The 26,808-nt window shown below is 39.6% G+C and overlaps 2 protein-coding genes across 5 annotated transcripts; one reads left to right on the top strand and one right to left on the bottom strand.

Moving 5' to 3' along the window:
- Nucleotides 1–750: 750 nt before the first annotated feature.
- Nucleotides 751–8,903, top strand: LOC103139081 (solute carrier family 17 member 9-like). Of its 2 annotated transcripts, none has more exons than XM_007553556.2 (13): nt 751–1,056; nt 2,549–2,746; nt 2,859–2,998; nt 3,814–3,913; nt 4,000–4,124; nt 4,941–5,037; nt 5,116–5,212; nt 5,292–5,379; nt 5,468–5,502; nt 6,866–6,981; nt 7,298–7,353; nt 8,390–8,419; nt 8,500–8,903. In XM_007553556.2, exons 1-13 carry the CDS (start codon nt 938–940, stop codon nt 8,667–8,669), a joined length of 1,371 nt encoding a protein of 456 aa, XP_007553618.1. In that variant the 5' UTR covers nt 751–937; the 3' UTR covers nt 8,670–8,903. The 2 variants fall into 2 exon arrangements, with proteins under 2 accessions (XP_007553618.1, XP_007553620.1); XM_007553558.2 differs by lacking the exon at nt 751–1,056 and adding an exon at nt 2,233–2,451.
- Nucleotides 8,904–14,915: 6,012 nt separating this feature from the next.
- On the bottom strand, nt 14,916–26,726 carry LOC103139080 (YTH domain-containing family protein 1-like). 3 transcript variants are annotated; one of them, XM_007553553.2, is made up of 6 exons: nt 26,365–26,724; nt 26,043–26,070; nt 24,264–24,358; nt 21,532–23,139; nt 17,571–17,615; nt 14,916–16,158 (listed from the first exon to the last, which is right to left on the bottom strand). In XM_007553553.2, exons 1-6 carry the CDS (start codon nt 26,392–26,394, stop codon nt 16,144–16,146), a joined length of 1,821 nt encoding a protein of 606 aa, XP_007553615.1. In that variant the 5' UTR covers nt 26,395–26,724; the 3' UTR covers nt 14,916–16,143. The 3 variants fall into 3 exon arrangements, with proteins under 3 accessions (XP_007553615.1, XP_007553616.1, XP_007553617.1); XM_007553554.2 differs by lacking the exon at nt 24,264–24,358 and having other exon boundaries at nt 26,365–26,726; XM_007553555.2 differs by lacking the exons at nt 21,532–23,139; nt 24,264–24,358; nt 26,043–26,070; nt 26,365–26,724 and adding an exon at nt 19,476–21,172.
- Between the last annotated feature and the right edge of the window lie 82 nt (nt 26,727–26,808).

Genomic DNA, 26,808 nt, shown 5'->3' with positions numbered 1-26,808 from the left:
AAGTTGCTTGCTTGTTTTCAACCATTAAGTGAAGGGAAAAGATGTGGGGAAACTGAAGCCTTTATTCACCCATTTCATTTATTTATTTATTTAATTTTTAAAGAACATAATACAAAGGCAGAGGAGCACATGATCAGTAAATGAAAATATATTCTCAAAGATGAGGCTCATTTGTCAGATTAAAAGTAGCAAAATGACTCATATCTTTTTTAATAAAAATGTTATTTTACTTGTCAGATGTAATATTCTGATCTTAAATGTTGTCTGTCATTGGCTGTAAGTAGAAAATCATCAACTGGGTGTGCCAGAAACCCACAAGACAAGATCCACTATTCTGATGTAAAGTAAAAAAAGAAGAAGACACACCATTACAGAGTAAAGCTTTTATTGAAGAGAAATTAAAGAGAAAAACGGCAACAGCTGATAACGGCATCAGCTGTTCTTAACCTAGCAATCAAAATTCAACAAAAGCAAGATAGTGACAAAACAGAACCAGATCCTGTTAAGCATTCTTCAAAATAAAATACTTCCTCTATTCAAATAAATCATGTGTCACACTTAAATATATTCCACTTCACCTTTGTAATTATATACAATCATGTTCAATACAATTAATAATAATCATCATGTAAATTATGCTTAACATATAATTGTAAATCAGTCACTTATCATGCAAAATACACTGAACAACACATAAGTGTAACAAAGTCACAACACACACCTCTGTCCTTTTATAGTCAACATGCAAATGTGTCTCCCGGTGAAAGCAGCATTTACACATCTACTGTCAGGAATGGAAACCGGTTCCAGTTGCTGACAGACACCAGCGTCAGCAAGTCGGGTTAGTTCGGCCGGTTGGTGACGGTGGATATGAGGTGGATATGAGAAAGAGCGGAAGAGCTGTCTGCAGCAGACAGAAGATACCGGTGCTGGGTGAATGGCTGAAAACCACAGCGCGGGTCAAATAAGAGATTTAAAGGCTTCTCCTCTGGATCTTAACATTCATAGACCCGAAGAACCCGCGGGAGAGTTGGAGAACCAGAACCTGTGGTCCAGGTGAGACTGAAAACTTTGTGGAATCAGGTTTAATAAAGTTTTTCTCTGCGGCTCAACACATTTATCTCACAAGCCTCTACTTGCTCTGTAAGTTCAAGATCCTCCTAAAAACATTCAGATTGCCACGTTGACGTGAAGGAAGAAACTGATCAATTTGGACATTTTTAAGTAAAAGCGCTTAATTGAAAAATAACCGGGTATAAGGAAATAATTTCTGTTGAAGCGGCAACAAACAGGAACGCGGCAATAACCCACTTCATGAAGGTTAAACTGAAAGTTTACATCACGGAAACAACCAACTTTCAGCCGCAGACAGAGGTGGGAGTAAAAGAAAGTATTGGTAAAAAAAATTAAAAAGTTTGCACTATCGTTTGAAACGTTACACAGTAAAAAAAATAAACAGCAATAATTTCGTTTATTAACCTGTCATAAAAATGCTGGCATTCATTTCTAAAAGTCATATTTTTCATAGTTTTAGTTTTAGAAATAGTTTTGTAACCAAATATTTAATTTCTAAATAAATGTTTAATTTGTTTTCAAGCTAAATATGCTCAGACTTAGGCTTTTAATTGGGAGCTAAATATTAACATGTGTGTCTGTGTTTCCCAGGGTTTACTCTATATTTTGTCTGAATTTAAGTTTATCTGCTAGTTTTACGAGTCATGCTTCACTGGCCTTATTTTAAAGGTCAGTGAAAATTATGATGCATATTGGTTGGTTTTTATTTTCAGTTAGTCATCAAATAATTTGCCATCCACACTTCAAAACACTAAATAGTTTGACTGAAAAGATACAGGCAGAAGCCCCAGGGAGCCGTGAACCTTATTTTCCTCTAAACATTTTTGCATTATTTTTATAATGAATCAAGTCATAACATTTTATAGAAGAGTTACAAAACAGGATTTGTCTGTTCATATACGACTCGTTTTTGAACTATATTGATTATAATATGTGTGAAACCCCACATTTCCACACATGTAAGGAAGTATGAGTGAATAGTAAATTATATGTAATCTAGGGGTTAATTGTTTAGGAGATTAAAATGAGTTCCAATCGATTTACTAATTACGTCCGATTTAGACGTTCTTTCAGTGTTGTAGTTTGGCCGCCATCCGACAGAGGGCGCCACTGGTAATTTAAAGCAGAGTAGTTGATGTAGAAACAAAAAATAGCGGAAGGAGAGATGGTCCTGAGTCTGGTGTGGGATGCAAAATGCACTTTATTCGGTTCTGTTATGAAATATAAACACTCAAAAAGCTCCATAAGTTCCACCTCAATAGCGCTCATTCAATTCAGGTGCTGTATGACAGAGCAGCGTTAGCATAGTATATGCGTTAGCATATTATGTTATGACCGTTGATATAACGGTCGTAATAGGCCTGAGAGAAAACTCAGGTTCGTAAGGAAATGGCCGCTTGTCAAAAAGACCAGTCAGCGTTAAATTAACTCATTAATTGAGTTTATGACGTCATTAAGCTGCAGTTGTTTGCAGATCCCTGGCTAGAAAATGGACGGTGACGCTGTTTCTGGGCACCTGCCTGCTGTACTGCGCTCGGATGACCACGCCGGTCTGTGCCGTCTCAATGGCCGCCGATTTCCACTGGAGTAAAATCGACTCGGGCCTCGTCCTGGGTGGCTTCTTCTGGGGATACTGTTTCACCCAGATCCTGGGAGGACATGCCAGCGACAAGTAAGCGATTCATTCACAGAAACACGGATGGCTTCACTTCAACAATGTCCGCAGTCTGTTTATGTTGAAGTGAGGCTTAAAGTTAAAGGATTTCCCTCTTGCTGCCCTGCAGAGTGGGGGGAGAGCGCGTCCTGTTCATCTCTGCGGCCTCATGGGCTCTGATCACCGCTGGGACCCCGGTGCTGGCCCATTTGGGCCCCCACACCCTGGCTCTGATGACGGTGGCCAGAGTCCTGATGGGTCTACTCCAGGGTTGGTATAGACAGCGGTTTCTCTGAGCAAATAAGAACCAACAGAAGCATGAAAATTCATGTGTTTAGGTTTTATTCAGTGCTAAAGTCATGTGCAGGCCCTTTTATGACATTAGGGCCAGTGTATAGGGGAAAATGGAGTACTGGGTTTCCATAAAAAAATAAGAGCTTTGGAAATTTCTGAGGTTTCACTTCACTTTTCTGAGTTTGAAAAATCAAAAATATTCAACTATTGAGACTCAGAAATTCTCCAAAACAATAAAAAAATTAATTTTGGGGTTGTTGTTTTTTAGATTAATCTCAAAATTTAGATTTTTTTTAGCTTTTCAAACTCAGAAATTAAATTTTTTTTCTACAAAATTTCTGAAATTAATCTAAACATTTTCAAGTTTTTTTTTCCCAGCAAGTTATTATCTTTTCAAACACAAATTTCTGAGATTTTTCTCAAAAATTTCTGAGATTATTCTTAGCCCTTCTGAGTTGTTTGGCGGGACATTTTCTCTACAATGGCCCTAATACACCGTCGTACTTTTGACATGATGAAACAGGCCTAAAAACCATTTCGTAACAATCATATTTACCATCTAAATGGGTGCAGCTGCTCAGGGCAAACTCTGATGGAGCACTGCAAAGTGAACAATATAACCAATACTTTTTCATCCATATTAAGGAGTTATTTACTTAAAATAATCTCCAGAATCATGCTGAAAAGTTACTTTTTAGTTAGTTTCATCTTATTTGTAGTGCACCAGAAACTAGACCAGAAATACTTGGTAAGATTTAGTTTCTGCTGTGAGTTCACGTCGTCCTTTGCAGGTGTGTTCTTCCCGTCTCTGGCCAGCCTGTGCTCCCAGCGTGTTGTGGAGGCTGAGCGGGGGTTCTTGATGAGCACCATGCACAGCGGCAGCCATCTTGGGTACGTTCTGCACACACGTATACATTACTTTACATCTAAACATGCATTTACTACTGATAAGCAATAGTTTCCCTTGTTTCTTTCAGCACGTTGTTGGCGGGTGGAATGGGGTCCGTGATGCTGGACCGGTACGGCTGGGAAAGCATGTTCTACTGTACTGGTCTGCTGGCTGGACTCTGGGCCGTCACAGTGAAGTATTACTTATTAAGAGGTAAATCTGGCTTCTGGACATCTTGATGTGTTAAATATTTTAGACATCAATATTTAAAATCACTTAATTGTTTTGTTGCTGTTGCTGTTTATGTTTATTATATTTTCTGAAATTTATTGGGGATATTTTACATATAAAGAGGATAACATGAGGAGGTTTTCAGAAACAATAAATTCCTTATTACATTAATATAAATAAATTTGGTTGCCATGTTTAAAGTGTCAAGAGGCAGAAATTAGAAAAATAAATTATACTATAACACTAAAAAATGTTAGTGTTATGTGTACATAACGAATAAAGGAACTTGAGCAAAAGTTCACGTCTAACACTGCATATTTAAAATCTATAAAAATAATTTACATAGCATGACTGAAAATAACTGAAATTAAAGCACTGCAGAACAATTGGTAATGCAAAAAGTGTATAAAAAACAATAACAGATAGTAAAACTCCTAACTAAGTAGTAAAAACAACCATTAACAACTAGATAACTGAAAAAAAGTAACAGAAAACGAGTATAACATAAACAAACATGAAGGGATTAATAAATACTGCTACAATATTATTAGGAAAATGCAAAAATTATAGTAAAAATAAAAGGAACATCAAATAAAACAAAACAAATTCAAAATTAACCAAGAAAAATAACAGATACATTAATAAATCAGTAAAAAAAAAAAGCATTAAAAATATATAAAGTCACATGTTGAGATTTATGTCATAGCATTTTATTCTGAATATTTTCCTAAAGGTCGTTTGAATTGTTAAATGTCTGTTTTGTTCGGTTTAAATCTGACATTTAATGTTGTTTCTCAGACGACATTGCAGTGAACCAGATGGAAAAAAGGAGCGAAATTCAACCAAGTTTGTCCAGAAAACGTTGGCTGCACCTTTTCAAGAAGCCTCCAGTTTGGTACAGCTTCCAGATAACTTTAAACGGTTGAATCTTTTGAGTGTTTTCTCTTCACTCTGCGGGTCGTTTCTCTCTCAGGGCCATGGTCTTCGCTCACATGTGCATCTGCAGCACGTCCTACACGCTGCTGTCATGGCTGCCGATGTTCTTCAAGGAATCGTTTCCGCACGCAACCGTAACTCCTCCACAACGTCACTGAAGACATCCGGTGAATCTCTGCTCTTGATTAATGTCAGTATCTGTATGTTTTGCAGCCCTGGGTGTATAATGTGGTTCCCTGGTTGATGGCGATCCCTTCAGGTCTTTGTGGAGGATTTGTGTCGGATTTTCTCATCACAAAAGGTACGAAAGCAAAATGTGTGGTGAATCCTAAAGTTGTCGGTCTTTTGAGGAAATCAAATTTACAGGTTTTTGTTTTGTTTTTCTGCAGGATACAGTGTTGCATCTGTGAGAAAAATAATGCAAGTAAGTGTAGAAATTACTGCAATGTTTTCATGTTTTATAAACTGAAACGTGTTTCAGATCTATTAGTGGATGGGTTTGCATTTTGTTCCAGATTGAAATGAAAGATGGAGAGATGAAATTTAACTTTTTTTCGTTTTACTTTAGAGGTGTGTGATGCTGCTTATTTTGGTTAAAATCCGATGCCAAGTAGATACAGAACCAGTATCGCCGATACTGTTACTTTTTATTATTTAAGTTTGGCTTATCATCAAACTTCTGACCTTTAAGTTGTTTTGTGTTTTTTCCTCTGAATTACAGCTCTGGAAAAAATTAAGACAGTTATCAGTTTCTCTGATTTTACTCTTTATGGGTTTATGTTTGAGTAGAATGAACATCGTTCTTTTATTCTATGAACTACTGACAACATGTCTGAAACTCCAAGCAAAATTTTTTTATTTATTTGCAGAAAATGAGAAATGGTCAAAATAATGAAAAAGATGCAGTGATTTCAGACCTAATAATGCAAAGAAAACAAGTTGATATTCTCTTAGAAACAACAATAATAATGTTTTAACTCAGAAATCAATATTTGGAGGGAAAACCAGGAGGTTTTCAGTCGGGTTCAGTGCAGTGGGATCTTAGTTTTTCCAGAGCTGCATTTTAAAACCCAGGAAGGAATTTGGACAAAGTTTGTAGGTGTCAACAAAATACTTCAGTATCATATTAATGCGATAAAGAATTAAAAAAATAAAAACCGCAATGCAAATTTGTGTGAATTTGTTTCTTAATAAATTAAGTGGAAATCAAAATAACATTTTTTTTGAGGTAAAGATGAGAAACTATGACACAAAAAATAAAATAAAATTTGAAGAGAGAATCCAAAGCATCAAACTTATCACGCTGGTATTGATCCAATATTTATTTATTTGTCTAATTTTTTTTTTGCTTTTAAGATAAAAAAAATAACCTGTCTCTATATATGTTTTACCCAAAACTCCTCAAGCTGCAGTTTTTGCTTAACCTGGTTCAACTTCTGTAAATAAAATCTATTAATGATGGGTTAATCAAATAAATAAACGGATGCCCCATACTGATGTTCAGTCAAGCAGAAAGCGCTGAGCTGTTCACACGTTGATTCTTCGTTTGCTATAAATAATCAAACGTTCACTAAATGACTTGTATGTTGCATTTTGGACAATAAAAAATATATTTACAAAAGGAATTGAATATTTTTTATGTATTTCTGATGTATAAAATAAGCTTAAGTGGTTAAATTAAAAATTTGGAAATTGCCATTTTTTTGTCTGATTAATTGTCAGAATAATCTGTTTTTAAAATAATTGTTAGCTGCTATGATAAATGTTGTCTGTCTGTGTGTCTGCAGTTTGGTGCCATGGGTCTCTCCAGCATGTTTATTCTGCCTCTGTCTGGATCCGTCTCCTTCACGTCTGCTGTCGTCTTCATTTCTGCTGCCGTCGGTTTCACCACCTTCACCGCAGGGTACGTGAAATCATCTGAAACTGGCACTTTTTAAAATCAATATTAAGGAGTTTTTGACTTAAAACAAGCCTCATGTATCTTACTGAAAAGTTACTTGTAAGTTAGTTTTGTCTTATTTCAAGTCTATTAAGACATTTGTACTAGAAACTGGACCAAAAATACTTTGTAAGATTTTGTTTTCTGACGTTTTTATCAAGCTGAAATTATACAGGCGAGGAAGTTTATAGAAAGGAAAAGGAAGTGCAACTTTTTCAACCACTACATAAATATTTTGAGGAAGTTTTATTAATGTTTGTCATTGTTTCGTGTGTTTCAGTGGCGTGTCTGTGAATGTGCAAGATCTGACTCCATCATGTGCTGGAGCGCTCTACGGTGAGGCTCCATTTCTTCTCATTTATTGGTTGGTTTCTTTAGGCAGATTGTTCCACAAATATCAAAGAGAGAAAATCAATCTTTACTTTTAACACAATTATAAAATATAATAATATTCCATCAAGGAATATGAAGGATATTGACTCAGAGTGCTTTATCATTACAAAGATATGCTTTCTATCTTGGCTTATATTAACTTAGCTTATATTAATGTAGTTTAATTTATCTTAGTTTAGCATTATAACTCAGCATAGCTTAGCTTATCTGGGCTTATATTTACTCAGCGTAGCTTAGCTTATATCAACTTAGCTTATTTTGACTTAATTTAGCTTATATAAGCTTATATCAGCTTATCTTTTCATAGCTTATATTAACTTGACATACCTTACATTAGCATAGCTTATATTAGCCTAGCTTATATTAGCTTATTTTAGCTTTTCTCAACTTATTTTAGCTTGCCTTATCTTAGCTCATTAATTTGACTTAGCTTATTTAGCTTGTGTTTGTACTTTAAAATTGTGTAATTTCACATTTCGAAGATAATTTGCCTTAATGAAAACGTGGCCATTTCCTAAAAACTCTAAAGGTTTGGTGGTAAGAAGAAGGTTTCTTTAATTGTATTGTAATTAGTGTGTTTTGTGAAAACGGAAACCCTTTTGTTGTGTCACATGATAAACATCTGGTTGTTACTGCTGATGAAAAAACGACGATGACAGGAAGTGGTGGGAGGACGATGGCGCTGGATGTTTTTTAATAAATTATTGCGTAAACAATCTTGCTCAAGTGTGAATTTAGTTGCATTTCTTGTTTAATGGAAACACTGCAGTTGCAAATTGGTTTTTTCGACTTTAGCAGAATGTCAAAGTTTTGCATAAGTTTGTAATGGAAACGCAGCTTATATATCTGTTACTGCGAATGTGGTTTTCTTCCAACTGCTCTTTTTCATTAAAAACCTTTTGTTTCCCTGTTCATTTGAAAATAAATTAATGAAATAAATAAAACCATTTACTGGACTTCTTCCCTCTGTGTGCCTCAGGGTTTATGAACATGATGGGAGCCTTAATGGGTGAGTATTTAGACCTGAAACCTTCTAGATGTTGGCTGTGAATGTTTGTTTCTGAGTTCTGCTTGCTGTGTGTCGAGCAGGGCTGGTTCTGGTGTCGTTCTCGGGTTACCTGATCGAGGTCACCTTGTCGTGGTCCGTCGTCTTCTCCCTCGTCACGTTGGTAAACGTCACCGGCCTCGGCGTCTTCCTCGTCTTTGGAGACGCTCAACGTGTCGACCGGCAGGAGGACGGCCAGCTCATCGTGGTTTAAATCATCCCTTTATTTAACCTAGATTATTATATTTATTTTTATATTTTTATTTTGATAAGGCAGAGAACCATGTAGAAAAATACTAGTGTTCATCAAAGCTCTGGATGTTTTCTCTGTGGTAGAGAAAAACATCAATCAAGTCTGTAAACATGCTGAAGTGAAGAAACTGAATATTTTTTGTCCTGCACAACATTAAGCTGCTTTGTACAAATATTAAAAATATAATTTAAAAAAGTTGTACTTTCATAAGAGAACATTTACTTTAATATTAAAGTTGTTCATTTTTTCAAAATTAAAGCACAAGCTGGAAAGTCTGAAAATATTTAATCCAGTTCATAAAGAACTTTATTAATCACAAAGAGAAATTAAATGTTGTAACTTGTATAAATCAAGTTTCTTCAAAGAGTTGCCACAGCTGCTGATGGTTGTGGGCAGGAATGATCTCCTGCAGCAGTCTGTGTTACTTTATTAAAGTTTATTTATTCAGCTTGGTGAGATCAAGCTGCACACTTTACAACAAACATTATCAATAGTGTAGAAATAATAAAACGGTAAAAACAGACGAGGGCACGGGATCAAATTGAATTTTAAAGTGTTAGCTGAAATAAGATGCCTTTAAAAGTTCCTATTGGGCGTCAGTCTCTTTAAGAACTCCTGCTCTTTCTGAAACTCCGCCCTCAGGAAGTCATCACATCATCTATAGTAACATTTTTACCATCGCTGCACTGAGTCGTAGCTGGTATAATGAGCTCAGCGCTTGCATTTCCACTAGATGTTTGCTAATTGCTGCTGGCTAGTTTGAAGGAGCTGAGTGGGGGAGGAGCTTCATCTCGAAGGCGGAGCTAGGTCAATTTTGCACAGCTGAATGGTTGCCATGGAGATTAAATGATTTCTCAAATATGCATGAATGAATAAAAAAACACTCCAGGTATGTTTTTGATGAGGGAATAACTTTATAACCTGATAAAAAGCTGGAAAAGTTTATTTAACACAATGCTGCTGGCCCTTTAAGAAGCATTCCCTATTTTATCCCACATCAGAATTTAATTAAATGCTAATTCAGTCAAAATTTCTATAATTACTCTGTTCATGATCTTAGCATGCCAGTTCTGTTTTTTTGTTTGTTTTTGTTTGTTTTTTTTGTTGTTATTGTTTTAGTTTACGAGCTGCATGTTCAGTTTTTTTTTCCTCTGGTATGGAATGCTGTCCAACTGGAACAATTTTTTTGTTTTTACTTTTAAACGTGTAACCGTGGCAACAAGTGGGAACAGCTGATTAGCATATCAATAGCTGAAATAAGACCACAACTACGACTCCAAATTCCAGAGAAGTGGAAAAAGAATGGAGGCTTCTTGGATGCAGAGAGGAGGAAGAAGTTAAAAAAAAAGATTATATCCTCAACTTCAACATCTCTCTGCTCGACTTTCTACTCAAATGGCTAAAAAGATTTAAAGAAAGCAGCAAAAGCAAATGAGGAGGATTAGCAGTGCTTACAGTGGAAAATCGTCTCTGCTGTCCAAAAATTGAGCTGTTAGCATGTTATGGCAGTCAGCAGCAGTGTCTTCAGTCAGAGGCCTCTTCAGGTTTGTTGTGAGACTGACTGCTACTGGAGATCATTTCAGATGATTTGCATTTAATTTCAGTTACACTTTAGCTTTTGCTGTTTATTTTTTTGTGTTTAGCATTTTTAAGTATTATACATAAAAAGCTTTTATTTTGAAATCCTCTTCCTGTTAATCATGACACTGTGATCTCATCCAAACATGGATGCACCATTGTTAGTTATTTAAAATAGCTAACAAAAATATTTAAGGATTTATTTATTAACTCTCCACAAAACTTAATTAAGTTTTCTGTAAACTCTTGTCTGTTTGCATCTGTGTTCATCTTTCCTCAGATGTTTTACACATTTAGCTGTTTATGAAAATTTTTCATTTATTTTTTTCCCTTTTCCAAATTGTGAGTTGAATCCTGGCTGTTACAATGTATTTAATGACATGAGTTTTGTATATCATTGTAATTTATTAAAGTGATATTTATTTCATGAACCACTGGGGTTTTACAACACCTCATACATTAACAACTATATGAATGATAAATAATAAAATGATCTTGGAATTTTCTACAAAAACATGAAAATATCTGAATTTTCAGAAGTTAAAATTGTTCAACTTTTGATGCTCAGTAATCTTCACCTTTTTTTTTTTTTTTTTATAGAGAGAATTTCTACGATTAATCTAAAAATTTCTGAATTTTTCTAGCAAATGATCAACAACTGAAACTCAGAAAATGTCCAAAAGTCAGACATTTTAAACCAGGGGTGGGCAATCCTGGTCCTAGAGGGCCGGTGTCCTGCAACTCTTAGATGTCTCCCTGGTCCAACGCACTTGAATCCAACAGCTGAATCACCACCTAAGTGCAGTCAGGTTCTCCAGAGTCCTGCTAATGACCTCTTTATTTGACTCAGGTGTGTTGAAGTTGAGACAAATCTAAAAGTTGCAGGAGACCTGCCCTCCAGGCCTGGAGTTGCCCACTGTTTTAAACTGTTGAAACTTGGGCATTTCCATGTCTTTTCTACAAAAAAATCTGAGATTAATTTCAAAATATTTGTAGTCATAGCAAATTTTCTACTTTTGAAACTCAGAACATTTCCAAAAATTGAAACTTTTCAACTTTTTTCTTTTTTTTCTACAAAATATCAGATTTATCTCAACATTCCTGAGTTTTTGGTGTGAAATGTGCTCTTCCTTTTCTTTTTTTTCATCTACAATAAGCCGTCACTGAATGGGCCAAATTAGTACTAGCATTTTTGAACTGCAGTTGAGGACCAGACAAAATCACTTCGAGGGCCACAAATGGCCCCCGGGCCGCCCTTTGGGCTACATGTGGGCATGAGGCGACTGGGCTGATGTTTCTTTACTGGTATCATTGTTGGACTTCTGGTCAGGTCTGGTTTCAGGACCGTGGTCAGCGCTGCTCAGGCAGGTGGTGTCTTTTTTTTTTTTTTTCTGAGACGAACGGCTGGATGCGCGTCATGACGTCACCGCTTCAGCTGTGCGGACAGGCCGGGTCGGTCGTTCATGTTGCGAAATGCTTAATAACAAAACCCGAATAGAGGATGATTGACTTATTATTATTTAATGGTCAAACTGGACCACAACAAGCCGTTTATTTTAATTTATTATTATTATTACTGGAAAAACTGACTGGGAATCAACGGAGAGCTTCATCACACCGATAGACTGTCCGGCCTTTTTTTTTTTTTTTTTTTCTTCTTCTTCTTTTCCACATCCATCGTCTGTTTAGATACTCGGAACATGGATACCTACACCGGAGAGGCTGAGCTGGTTCATGTTTTGAAATGAAGCGATGCCGTCATATATTTTGGTATTTAAATGCAGCTTCCGCCGCAGATCGGACCGATAACGGGCTGAACCGGACAGTAACGCAGGCCGCACCGACGGGACGTTTCAGCATGAAATGATTCAAACTGCTGATGGGGACCGGATCGCCGCTCCTCGTGTTCACGGCGGACCTTGATTTATTAGCCATACAATTAAGGCACGCGGTGAATGCCAAGAGAGGGATCACGCGCTGCAGGCGGCATCAGATCTGGACCCGAGCAGGTTTAAAACACCTGGTGGTTGTTTACCTGAAATCCAACTATTCTGCTGTTGTTTTAACTGATAAACACGTGAAGGACAGGAAATTAGTCACTTCAGCTCATATATTAGCTCCTTCCTGCATGGATTTAGTGAGATAGGGGTGTGCAACGTGTGGCACGGGGCCCATTTGCGGCCCCAGGATTGATTTTATGAGGTACCTAATAAATTGGGACAAAAATACTTTTAAATTAAAATCTACTTACAAAAATTTTAAGTGTAACCACATGATCACATCTACTTATTGATGTGTATAAAGCACTCGTCCGGGCTGCACAAGGAATAATTAAATATTTCCGTTTCATGTATTATCTGAGTCTGGAGGATCTCTTGTTTTGAAAATCCTTTAACCGGATTCTCTCGGTTACGTCTTGCGCGCCAACATTGAGCCCACAAGCAGCAAAATGAGTAAGAAACAGATCAGATGGAAAGTTTCTTTGGGAAGGGAAAAGGCCCAGAGACAGGAGAATGGATTTATCCCCGTAGGTTATTCCCACATCCAAGCCCGCTACGCATGATGAGTGGCGACCGGTTCGCTAATGAGGCAATGAAGCTTCAAACTGCTTCGCCATGTGGAGGCCAAGCACTCTGTGGATATAAGCAACACATCGGGTGTCATCGTCTGCCATCACTCCCAGATGGGACCGTCTCGTTGCAGAGAAACAAGCTGGGCTCCCGTTAGTCATTATCGTTTGTTAAAATTTTCATGAAAGTAAAATGTTTTTGTGGCGCATCTGTATCTTATTTTGAAGGGACGCTATGGTGTAAACGTTACCATAGCTACCAGAGTCAGAGAGCGTAAGGGCAGTGGTCGAGAGCTTGTGAGTCTTAAGTCTGGTTCACACGGCACGATTTGAGAATCGTCGGCCGATTCTCCAAACCGCTGTGACCTGATAAAAGTACAACAGGTTCTATTGGTTCGTGTGTCCAGCCACACGGCAGGAGCAACACACCACACAAGAACCAATTCCAGTCATGAACATCCCGGTTCCAGAAGAAAATCCTGGAAACAGGTTCGTCAACAAACCTGGATGACAATGTAGAAGCAGTAGTGGTATGTGGACTCATTTTAAATGGGCTAGTGTCAGCGTCAAGCCCTGACTAAACGAATAGCCTTAGTTAAAGTATATTATGTAATTATAACTATATTATATTAGAACTACTATAACTATAACTATATTATGTCAGGTCAATGAAAGCTGAAAAGTCACCGGGTTTATCAACTGCGGTACCAGTTTCGCCCCAGTTCCTCTCTCAGTATCATTTCTGTTGATATTCCTTGTACGAAATGCTGAATAAACATTCGTGCTGTTTCCACATATCATCTCCAGTGTCATTGGATTCGGTTGCGCCACGTCAGTTGTTTGGGATTCCCTCCGTGCTTACGTCACCGCGCTTTCTGATTGGCTACTGTCAACAGGTTGCGTTCTCGCTCCCAGACAGGGAAAACCCCACAGGTTGCGATAAAAGGCCCAAGACAATCCAACGTGTTGAATGTGCCCGATGTTAGGCGTAGGATGATCGGTTACGATTATCGCAAGCGACAATCTTAGAACTCAACGTTCTGAGAACTCGGAACGTTCTAAGATTGTCGAAAACGGAAAATCGGGGCAAAATTTTTTAAAATTGTGCCATGTGAACTAGGCCTTAGCGGACACACGCAGAAGCCTGTCTGACGGTTCACCCCCCACCCGGGCCGCAGTAAAACTGCCAAGCCTTGAGCGGTCCGCGGTGATAAAAAAGGTTGGAGACCACTTCTATATATTGGTACACACAAAGTTAGACAACTGTATTTATTTGAGTAATTTTTTGGAGAAAAAAAATTTTTTCTTGAGTAATTTTATCTTGAAGTATTTATTACTGAAAACGTGTAGATTTTCTACTGAATGATGAACGAACAGGTTTTAACCAAAAATTCACCAGACAGTTTTATATTGAAAAAATAATTTTGAAAAATGTTTCTTTTGCCTGAATTATTTTTCTTGTAATTGTTATATGAATTATTTTCAATTTGGTTGGCGTGATTATGTAATTTTTACAAAATACTGTTACTCTTACCCAAGTCATTTTTTTTTACATCTGCTTTAAACTTGTACATGTTGAAGTAGTGCTACCATTACTCGAGTACAATTTTTGGATACGTGTCCCTCTGAAATAAGATCAGCAGCTTATTTCTCTTTTAAAGGTTAGCAACTAGTACATCTAGTTAAGTTTGGTGAAATAAACTCAAACAAAATAAACATTTCCTTGGAGTTACTGCAGATCTTTGCTTCCTGTATCCATCACTACTCCCAGCAGAAATCAGTTTACATTCATGATCCAAGTATTTCTACTCTTTTACACATTTAAAGTTACATTTTTGCGGGCACTGCTCATTTGTTTTTATTTTTTATACGTTGTAAAATGTATAAAATACATTGTAAACCTACATAACTCAGTGCTGCAGCTGAGGTTCCCCACTTTGGGAAGATAAATATTTCTAGTCCATGTTCCTATTTTTAAAGCTCGTTTTTAAGTGCCTTCTTCACACAACTATGCAACAATCTGTAAATAATTTAAAATGACCCAATAAAACCAACACAAACAACATATAAGTATATCTTTAATAACGAACATGATCAAATCTAAGAATGTGATAGTGACCTCTGATACAATAGATATTTAATACAAGGGTGACGTAAAATTTTGCATAAATTTTCTATATTCCAATACCATTATACAGTATAACTCTGATTTCCCCTGCTTTCTGCCACTCTTGCATACACGCACAATACAGCAAGCAGTTTAAAAAAGAAAAAAGAAAAAAGAAATAAAACAAAAAATTCACAAACATTTACCACACAGGCTAGTCTCTTGGTTTCCATATACTTGACAATTAATTGGTCAATAATAATGATAATAATAATAATGATGCTACAGCTTAACATTTTGAGGCGGTTTCTGTTCTGGTACATTAAAGCTTCTGAGAATGGAGTGGAAACTTATAATGTCAAGATTAAGTGGTGTTAAGAGAAAGAAAACCACACCTGGCCAAAATAAACAGTATTAATTTCACAGAATTTGTAAATTGGATTGTAAGAGAACGGTTAATCTAAAAGAAAATCCTTTCCCTAAAAATGAACATTTTCCCCTCTTGCTATGCTGAAAACAAAATTAAGGCTTCATTATTCCCCAAACAATTATGCTAAACCTTATTCCAGATCATTCTTTTATAGCCATTTGTAAATATTTATGGTTTAATTTTCCACAGCCTTGCACATAAATATCTCTGCAAACAGAAACCTTCAGTTTTACACTAAAGTAAAAGTTTCCTACAATGAAAATGGGCATCAAGAAGGTATTCATTTCTTCTTCTGATGTTGATGATATAAAACACAACTGGCCACACACACAGATAGCAGACGTTTTGTCATTAAAGTGTTCTCCACTCATTTAGATTAACCAACACGAGCACTTAACATCTCTTCAACACACAAACCACAATGTGAACAGTCACTGAATATCAGCAGCATGTTGTCGGTCAGACGTGCAGATATTTTGTTTTCTGACTTAGCTGAGTAAACTTCCAAGGATAAAAAAAGTTAACTGATGTTATTAAAATAACTTTACATGGTGAAATTTTGTTTCATCCCTGCACGCGTTACAAAGTAACCCAGAGCAAAGTGGCTCAAAGGTTTGACACGGGCCAAAGTTGTTAATAAATAGAAAACAATTATATTTTTCTCTTTTTCTGTAACGTCTGTTTTCATTCTGATTTCATTGTGTCCACCCAAATGTAAGTGTCGATCTTTTCAGGGGTTAGCTTCTACAGTTCACTTCTGACGATCCTGGAAAAAATAGAACAAAAACAGAATTCCTTTAATCAATCTCGCAAAGTTAAAATCTGTTAACATTTTTCAGAAATCAGACTTAAAATGCCATCTAGTATAGGTACACAAATGTTATTAAAAAGCCGATTACATGTGGAAATATTAACAGCATCAGGTGACAACTGATCATTTAATCAACTGATTATGAAAAGAATAACCCGACAACAATATAAAGCTACATTTGGTTTTAAAATCGCAACTTTTTGAATCCCTTGCTTAAAGGATAAAAGTGGCGGCAGTTCCAGTGCTCAACCAGAGAGGGCGCTACAGGTAGCTAGTTACATAAACACCAAAGAATCAGTTTAGTTTTCTACAGCAAACATTAAAGCGAGTCCTTCTGGTAAATATTACATCCTAAATTTATCGCAATCTGAATTTGGTGCTGGTCATTTCCCTACTTTAAAGTTTTTTTTTTTTTTTCTAAAGGAAAAATAAAATCCACCGCGGACGCTTCGTATCGGCCGCACGTCATTTAAGGCTACGTGACTACTCTCACGTTTAAACTAATGCTGCGTCCAAGTTGAACTCGGAACTGGGAAATTCCCACTTCCCAGTCGGAAAAAAATCAACTGGAACGCTTTCTAAATTCGGATTTCCTACAGGAAAACTGGGAGGAACTCCGACTACTTCCAGTTACGACTTGTATGGCGGACTTTGCGTTTCGATATGGCCGCTCCTCGCATCAACAGTGTAGGTATGATGATTTTTTTTTTTTTTTTTTTAACCATACACCATGTAGTTGATTTTAGAGTGCGACTAAAATCAACTACATGAAGCGCCTGCAACTCTAAACTGAACAAGTTAAAAGTGGTGTTTGTTTATGAAAAGTGAACATTGATTGAGACAATAGCTAACAGTATTTATAGATCATGTGTCTATAAATACTGAGTGTAGTTCTGAGTGATTATTTTATCCAAATTCACAAGGTAATGGTTGATTTAAAAAATAAAAAAAAAGCGAAAATGTTTTTTCATTGCTAATCCAGCACCTTACACAGGATTTTGTGTTAAATTATTGGGTTTGTGCTACATTTACACAATTTCCTCATATTTTAATAGTTTGTTGTTCTTCATAAATCTACCAGTCAGCTCCCGTGGAAAATGGTTCTTTCCCCAAGCCAAGCAAGGAAACCATTTTTTATTTTTACTTTTTCTGGGTGTTGGGAGTCAAATCTTAGGGAGTCCAAACATGGATAACTGGTGTTAGGAAAGCACTGATTTAGCACTCGGACCAGTTTATTTGGAGAAAAAAAGCAAAACATTAACACAGCTCACTGTAAAAAGTTTATTTTTTTTACTGAAACTCTAATTATTTTTCTTTAACTATTACACAAAACCCAGCTAAGAGGAGCAGGATTAAACTGAGTTTACCTGATCAACTCTGGATCGACTCTGTATCGAGACAGGCTCATAGCTCTGGTAAAAACAAGGACATAAAATCAGTGAGAAAATGTGGACAAAATGGTTCAAATTTTAAACTAAGTAAAAAACCACCTAAACATGAATAAAAAAAATTTCATTTTACCTTTCATATAATTTTTATTTAATCTGTTAAACTTCCATTTCTTATGATGGAGTAAGTGAGGACATAAATCATTTCACAATTTTTCCCATATTTAATATAACTTTTTCCAGAGAACAAAAACATTTATTAGTAGGAAAATTAATTATTTGATTATTTCAACAATTCATTCATCACAATTAATTCTACTAATTGTTTGAGCCATAATTGCACCGTGATAATAGTGTGTAGGCAAAAATGTATGTTTAAAATAAATATTCCAAACAATACATTTTTCATTCTATAGACATGTTGCCACATGACGTCCGCAAGATCCCTCGGCGACGATCACTACCATTGGTTTTAGCTGTCAAGTTGTCGACATGGCATGCTAAATCTTAAATGTATGCGTGAGATATAAGGGAAAAAAGGATGCAGTGTCTCGCTACTAATTGTCAACACTACAACAATTTGGCATCACATTTTACAGGTTTTTGTTTTTTTGTTTTATAAAAAAACAAAAAAACAAAAACAAGGGAAAGAAGCAGATCAATTATGCTAGCTTGACTTTGACAACCTTAACATATAGATGTGCTTCAGAATTCTGTGTTTTGCTTTAGTCACAAAAATACAAGAAGGCGACCTACACAACAACTCTGACATATCATCAGAAGAGCAGCTAATCAACAACTGTTGTGTTCAGACGTTCACTTATTACTAATCACAAATTTAAAAAAATCTGAAAACATAATGGTATAACTGACAGTGTCCTGTTTCTTGGTGTGGAAATCTGATATACTAGGTGGAGCTGTCAGTCAGTTGCTATGGCAACGAGTCTGTGTGTAGCAGCCAGCACAGAGTGAAGAAAAAAGAATACGAGTAGTTTTGAGTTATTCTGCAACAGTTTTTTTGCGTTATTTTCACTTTGCTATGGCGAACTCTTGTTAATGGCATTATTCCACTGCAGCAGCGTGGCTGTCGATGACATGTAAAAAAAAAAAAAAAATCTCTTTTTTTTTTTATTTCCTCCAGCGTTAATCTAAACAACAAAATGGCATGTATCTATACATAGTTCCCACAAATCTGAACCAGAAGTGATCCGCACCGTCTTACTGTGTGCAGTAGGCACAGCAGACCTGGGGCTTTGAGACCAACAAAACGAAAAAATTTGGACATTCTTGACCAATGTGTTAGAGAAAGATACATGAACAAAATGGCTGCTGTTGGGATCAACCCATAAGAGACAGAGGATGGAAAATATGTCAGACAATGTGGACAAGTTGCCTCCAGTCTCATAAGACGTGGTTAACTACGTAGTGAAAGCAAAGAGTGTTTACACCAAGGAGAAGCGTTGCCTGCAATCTATAGGCGCATACAATTAATGTTTAATGTTTACAAACTCTTCATGTGAATTACAAGGTTCTGATGACTGGCAGAGTAAGCACATGTGGTAACATACACATAGGCTACATGTCCATCTTAGCTCCATCAAAAGCTACGTTAGCTAAGCTAATTTTGCTAGTTCAGCAGTAAGTACAACAGTAAATATCTCTATCTTAGCATTACAGAAAGATAGAGTTTTCAAAAACGGTAATCGAGTAACAGTAGTAATGTACTTATGCTGTTTATAAGTTAGATAGGAATGAGATGAGCTACTTCTAATCTTGTGGCTTATTGTCATAGCAACTGTCAAGATGGCCGTCAATCACAGAGTTCACGGTGTGACACGTCACATGAGAACTGTGTATACGGCTTGGTCTAGATCAGATAGTTACCTTTTTCACGACGTCCTCCTCCTCCTGCTTCTTCTCGTAGTGGGAGAAGTCATCAAAGATGGAGGTGGTGTGTTTGTACTGGGCGATGATCTTCAGCACCTGCTTGGCCTTCTCCAGAGGAACCTCCTGGGTGTCCCGTGAGTTGGTGACCGGCTTGTTGTCGTTGTTCTCCAGGCGGATGTGGCGCAGCTGGCTGTTGGGCACGTCCTTAACAAACAGCCAGTTCACGTCGAACTTGCCCTTCCACTTGTCCTGCGCCCAGACTCCGGCGCTGGTGCCGTAGTCCACAGGGGAGCGCATCTCCGCCACGCCGCAGAAGTGGCCGCTGCCATTAACACTGAACAACAAGTAGACGGGGCCTTTGGCGGTCATGGCCCGGTAGGCGGCGTCCAGCCGCTTGTTGCCGTGCTCTGTGCTGCACCAGATGGAGTACTTAATGGAGCGGTGGATGTCGTCCTCGGAGTAGCTCTTGATGATGAACACGCGGCCGTTTTTCAAGTTCCAGTCGAAGTCCTTGGGGTTGTAGCTGTGGGCCGCTCGCAGCTTCTCAAGAACCGGGTGGGACTCCGATCCAGGATCGGCGGGAACGAACCCGGCCATGCCTCCGTTTCCTACACCGCCACCACCGTTGGACGAGCAGCTGCTGTCCAGGCTTCCGCCGCTGTAGCAGAGGTTGCGGTTGCGTGGCGCCACCCATCTAGTTTGCGGCGTGGGGGCGGAGTTGTGGTTCTGGTAGGACTGCGGCGGTCCTGTCATGGTCATCTGCTGAACGAGTGACTGGACGGACTGCAGGGACTGCTGCAGCGGTGGGATGAGGCTGGCGGTGTGGGAGTGCAGGTGGGACGGGTGGTGCTGGTGGTGTAGCGGTGGCGCCATCTTGGCGGCGGTGCCTTTATTATCCCACGTGTCGATGTCCATGCTGTGCTTGATGGGCGGCGGCGGCAGCACTCCGCCAGCCAGCGGCATCCCAGGCTTGTTCTTCACCTTCTGCTGCTGCAGCTTGGCCGGTTTGCTGGCAATCGCCGCCCACGACGTCGGTTTTTGAGGCGGCATCCCAACTGGTGTGCCGCCGTTGCCCGTGGCGACAGCGGTGGCGACACCTCCGCCTATAACGGAGCCTGCGTTCTTCACGCCTGAGCCACTTCCTGTCACATCGCCGCCTATTTTCAGGCCCAGCATGCCTTGCTCCAGGCTGTTCATGCCCGGGGCTTTGCTCAGAGTGTCGCTATGGAAACCGGTCTGGCCGTCAGGGACTAGAGTGCCCCCTAGGGAGCTGGGAGGGTAGCTGTAGCTGCCCCCATAGGCCGAGCTCTGAGTCTGCTGGCCCTGAGAGCCGCTGGTGCCCCAGGCGGAGAACGCTGGGTTCTCTGGGAAAAAATTGAAGCGGTGCGGGTAAATGCTGCTGCTGAGCCCACCGGGCTGCCCGAACACAGTGTCGGGCATGAAGTGGTGGTCTCCATTACTGAGGGGGGCATAGGGGGCCAGGTAGGGGATGGGCGGGTCGCCTCCGGTGGACCAAGGCGCCTCGTTAAGAGGGTAAGGAAATCCAATAGAGGGGGCATAGTAGCTGGACAGGTAGGGGTCCGTCATGGACTGATAGCTGTTATTCTACAAGGAAAAACAAATTCAACATGAATAATCAGATAAAACCAAACAAAGGGCAGGGCTGGGCGATTCATCGATTTTAATGATTTAATCAAATTTTTGGTTTTTGAAGATTCATTTAAATTTTTTTCCCATTAACTGGGTGTCCATAGTTCAGAGTGATGGAGGTCGACCATGGGCAGCCATCTTGTTTTACAGGTCAACTCTACGACAGAATATTAGGACCACGTTAAGATTTTATTTTGTTTTAATTACAAGAATAAAGTCTTATGACTATAGAGTTAAGCCTGTCGCAGTAGGCAATTAAATTAATTACATGACAAATTAAAGTGAGCTCAATTTCCATNTTATTGTCATAGCAACTGTCAAGATGGCCGTCAATCACAGAGTTCACGGTGTGACACGTCACATGAGAACTGTGTATACGGCTTGGTCTAGATCAGATAGTTACCTTTTTCACGACGTCCTCCTCCTCCTGCTTCTTCTCGTAGTGGGAGAAGTCATCAAAGATGGAGGTGGTGTGTTTGTACTGGGCGATGATCTTCAGCACCTGCTTGGCCTTCTCCAGAGGAACCTCCTGGGTGTCCCGTGAGTTGGTGACCGGCTTGTTGTCGTTGTTCTCCAGGCGGATGTGGCGCAGCTGGCTGTTGGGCACGTCCTTAACAAACAGCCAGTTCACGTCGAACTTGCCCTTCCACTTGTCCTGCGCCCAGACTCCGGCGCTGGTGCCGTAGTCCACAGGGGAGCGCATCTCCGCCACGCCGCAGAAGTGGCCGCTGCCATTAACGCTGAACAACAAGTAGACGGGGCCTTTGGCGGTCATGGCCCGGTAGGCGGCGTCCAGCCGCTTGTTGCCGTGCTCTGTGCTGCACCAGATGGAGTACTTAATGGAGCGGTGGATGTCGTCCTCGGAGTAGCTCTTGATGATGAACACGCGGCCCTGCTTGAGGTTCCAGTCGAAGTCCTTGGGGTTGTAGCTGTGGGCCGCTCGCAGCTTCTCCAGAACCGGGTGGGACTCCGATCCAGGATCGGCGGGAACGAACCCGGCCATGCCTCCGTTTCCTACACCGCCACCACCGTTGGACGAGCAGCTGCTGTCCAGGCTTCCGCCGCTGTAGCAGAGGTTGCGGTTGCGTGGCGCCACCCATCTAGTTTGCGGCGTGGGGGCGGAGTTGTGGTTCTGGTAGGACTGCGGCGGTCCTGTCATGGTCATCTGCTGAACGAGTGACTGGACGGACTGCAGGGACTGCTGCAGCGGTGGGATGAGGCTGGCGGTGTGGGAGTGCAGGTGGGACGGGTGGTGCTGGTGGTGTAGCGGTGGCGCCATCTTGGCGGCGGTGCCTTTATTATCCCACGTGTCGATGTCCATGCTGTGCTTGATGGGCGGCGGCGGCAGCACTCCGCCAGCCAGCGGCATCCCAGGCTTGTTCTTCACCTTCTGCTGCTGCTGCTTGGCCGGTTTGCTGGCGATCGCCGCCCACGACGTCGGTTTTTGAGGCGGCATCCCAACTGGTGTGCCGCCGTTGCCCGTGGCGACAGCGGTGGCGACACCTCCGCCTATAACGGAGCCTGCGCTCTTCATGCCTGAGCCACTTCCTGTCACATCGCCGCCTATTTTCAGGCCCAGCATGCCCTGCTCCAGGCTGTTCATGCCCGGGGCTTTGCTCAGAGTGTCGCTATGGAAACCGGTCTGGCCGTCAGGGACTAGAGTGCCCCCTAGGGAGCTGGGAGGGTAGCTGTAGCTGCCCCCATAGGCCGAGCTCTGAGTCTGCTGGCCCTGAGAGCCGCTGGTGCCCCAGGCGGAGAACGCTGGGTTCTCTGGGAAAAAATTGAAGCGGTGCGGGTAAATGCTGCTGCTGAGCCCACCGGGCTGCCCGAACACAGTGTCGGGCATGAAGTGGTGGTCTCCATTACTGAGGGGGGCGTAGGGGGCCAGGTAGGGGATGGGCGGGTCGCCTCCGGTGGACCAAGGCGCCTCGTTAAGAGGGTAAGGAAATCCAATAGAGGGGGCATAGTAGCTGGACAGGTAGGGGTCCGTCATGGACTGATAGCTGTTATTCTACAAGGAAAAACAAATTCAACATGAATAATCAGATAAAACCAAACAAAGGGCAGGGCTGGGCGATTCATCGATTTTAATGATTTAATCAAATTTTTGGTTTTTGAAGATTCATTTAATTTTTTTTCCCCATTAACTGGGTGTCGATAGTTCAGAGTGATGGAGGTCGACCATGGGCAGCCATCTTGTTTTACAGGTCAACTCTACGACAGAATATTAGGACCACGTTAAGATTTTATTTTGTTTTAATTACAAGAATAAAGTCTTATGACTATAGAGTTAACCTGTTGCAGTAGGCAATTAAATTAATTACATGACAAATTAAAGTGAGCTCAATTTCCATAAAAAATGTTTAACTGTAATTTTGTTTAGATATTTTATAATCCATTTCATTCATGGTTTTGCTTATTTCCTTGTTTTTGATTGTTGTGTCTTATTTTACAGATTTGAAATTAAAAGGTTATTTGTCATTGAGAAGGCAAACTTGCATTATTATGCCATTATCTTTATGTTAGTTGAAAAGAGTCTCAAAATGACAATATTATCACTTATTACAATAATTTCCAGGGCAATATATCATCCAGAAACATTTATTACTGTCTTAGGCCTAAACTGAGTTGAAAAAGGTCAGAATATTACCAGAGTAAAGTCACAAACAATAACAAAAAATTAAAATGAGGAATGCTTTGGTGTTGGTTTTATAAACTGGATATACTTACTTACTTATATATACTTACTTTTTAACACATCAGATCATGTAACAAATGTGAGAAGCTTTTTTCACATTAAAATTATATTTTTCCTTTAATTTTTCAATGTTCTGGCAAAAATTTGTCTATATTCTATTATGACGACTATATTGTTATTAAACAAAAATGATCATATCCTGGCCCTAAACACCATCATACAACTCATAGAATGGGAATAGAAATATATTTCCTGTCAAGTTTTCTGTTATATCTTGAGAAAATAAAATGCATTTAAAAAAAAAAAATAAATAAAAAAAATCAGAAATCGGATCTGGCGTCAGAAAACCAGAGACTTTATTTTCAAGCCGTATCGCCCAGCCCTACAGAAGCGTTTCAGTGTTACAGATCTTTAAAATATCCCTCTGTAGCTCCTACCTGACTGGACTGGCTAGTGAGATATGGCTCAAAGTCATTATCATGCACAGAGTCCTTCTGGTGGAGGGAGCCGTTCTGCACTGAAACTGGAAAGGCTGCAATAAAATCAAACTACTGTTAAAACCGGACACCATCATTTGCATAAACTTCCAACCAGGCAAATGGAGCCATGTTTGTTGTGAAGCTAATAGATGATGAACATGATGGAGATAAAACACTGACATCACCTGCATGAAAGCTCAACACCAGGATGTTAGCTTAAACAAATGAGAACTGATCCACCAGCCTCTGTACACAAACAGGGTTTCATGACTGACACAGATGAAACCACCGTTGTTTTCTTCACCGTCATACAGATTCAGAGGTTTACATACAATTTGATAACAATGCCTGAAACAATTTGGGAATGCTCAAAAGATGGCATATCAAAGCTCTGTTTTCACCTCACAGTCCAGAACTTTTGCTACATTTTCAGCTTATTTGGTTCACTTTCACACTGCACTGTCAAACAAGCCAAACTAGGAAAACTGCACCAATTGCAGTTTTCCGGCCAATTTCTGATTACCGATCTTTCAAAAGCCTCACCTGCTCTTTCCAATTTGGCAGATACATTTTTTTTTTGTCTGAAATGTCGCTAAATATAACAAGAAAGTTGCTGAGTTGGCAGCAGTGGAGTGGCTATGGTCAACTCCAGACATGCAGACATGACCTGGTGACCGGTCCATCAGTCAAACCTCTCCAACAGAAAAACACAAGAGGACACTGCCTAATTTTCAGACCTTTGGCGAGGCAGATAAAATCATTTTCACATGCAAATTTTGTCTGATCTCTCAAAATTAAGAAAATTCACGTTGATAAATCGGTGCACTCTAGTTTTAATGGTACATATTTTAAACTTGGCTTGTTTTGAACTGCTAACATTAACTAAAATGGCTGACAAGCTGCTGGCCTCAAACCGCTCTGAGATTTTCTGCCTTTTCCATAAACTCAGAGGAATCTGACATCCATCTAACTATTCAATAACTAAACAAAACATAATTTAAAAAAATGCAATGTCAAGTCTGAATGTAATAATCAGAGGTGGGCAGAGTATCTAAAAATTTTACTTCAGAGTAGAACTATTTCAACCCAGTTTTCCTCGAGTAAAAAAGTATTTGGTAAAATGTTTACTCAAGGGCTGAGTAACTGATCAAATTATCAATCATTTAATTAAATGATAATTTAGTGATAATTAAATGGACCAAATTATAAAGTTAAGTGGAAGGTTTGGTATTTTGAAGACAAAAATGACAGTATTTCTTATAAGTAACAAAATATAACAAAACCAGGGAACATTTTTTTTCTTCCTAAATCAATTTCTTTCAATATAAAACTGTAACAAAAAACTGCAGATCTGTATCTGGTAAATTTCTGGTTAAAATGTGCTTGTTCTTCATTCACTACAAAGAAAATCCAGACATTTTACTCAAGTAAAAGTAGAAATACTTCATAATAAAATTAGTTAAGTAAAAATAAAAAGTGCAGAACAGTAAAACTACTCCTAAAAGTAATTTAAAAAAAAGTTATTCAAGTAATTGTAATTGAGTAAATGTAACTAGTTACTACCCAGCTCTGTTTACATCACAGGCTCATGTTGTAGATTATTCTGGTGTGTTGTCAATCATCAACATACAAGGCCCGCCTTTTTTTTTTTATCTACCTGGCAAGGAGGCAGGTGCGTGTGTGTTTAATATTTACATAGATTAACGCCTGGTTTTGCTGTGAACATTAATCTCTTACCTTTGCTTGCATCTTGTCCTTTCGATGTCTTCACGGTAACATTAAAGAGAGAGAACACAAACACATCATGTTTTGGTCATGTTGCACATTTAGCATGCTTTAGTTTAATATGCGCATTTTAAAATGGATTCTGACAGGAATATTAAGCAGTGTTGAGGAGTCAGATGGCCACTGGAAGCTGTGGTCCAGGCCTTGGTGGGTTCCCAGCAGATGATTTCAGCAGCTAACCTCTCATTTCTCTGGGCTAACTAACTTCCTAGCTCCGGTTTCACGGCTCAGTTCACCTCTCTACGCGTCAATATGAAACATTTTCGCCGCTCACCTGAGGGTCAATACTAGCGGCAGACATCATTCATCCACCAGGTGTTGTGTTGGAATGGAGCCCCGACAGGACGAGCGGTGTGAGACCTACGGAGAGGCTTTTTTCTCTGCCCTGCTAGCAGCGGCTGTTAGCCGGACTGTCGGCTCGGCTCGCCTGCGCTTGTCGTGGCCCTGCTGGCAGGTCGCGCCGCCCTGTCCGCATTAATCCAGCCGGGCTTCAGTCCGCTCCGAGCCCCTCAAAGCTAAACTAGACCAGCCCCGGCGGCCTCGCAGCTCATTTGGCCCCAAAACAGCAGCTTCTTCCAGTGCCCGAGGAGCGGAAATGACGTAGCAGGGTCACGTAACTGCCCAATGGCAAAATCAAAGACGTCGACTAAAGGCAGATTTAGTTCGTAAAAATGCATACCTCCATTTATATATACTACTATATATATAAATATAAATA

The sequence above is a fragment of the Poecilia formosa genome, unplaced genomic scaffold, assembly GCF_000485575.1.
Source record: "Poecilia formosa unplaced genomic scaffold, Poecilia_formosa-5.1.2 Scaffold57, whole genome shotgun sequence".
NCBI lineage: Eukaryota > Metazoa > Chordata > Actinopteri > Cyprinodontiformes > Poeciliidae > Poecilia > Poecilia formosa.
This window is presented reverse-complemented; position numbering and strand designations above follow the sequence as displayed.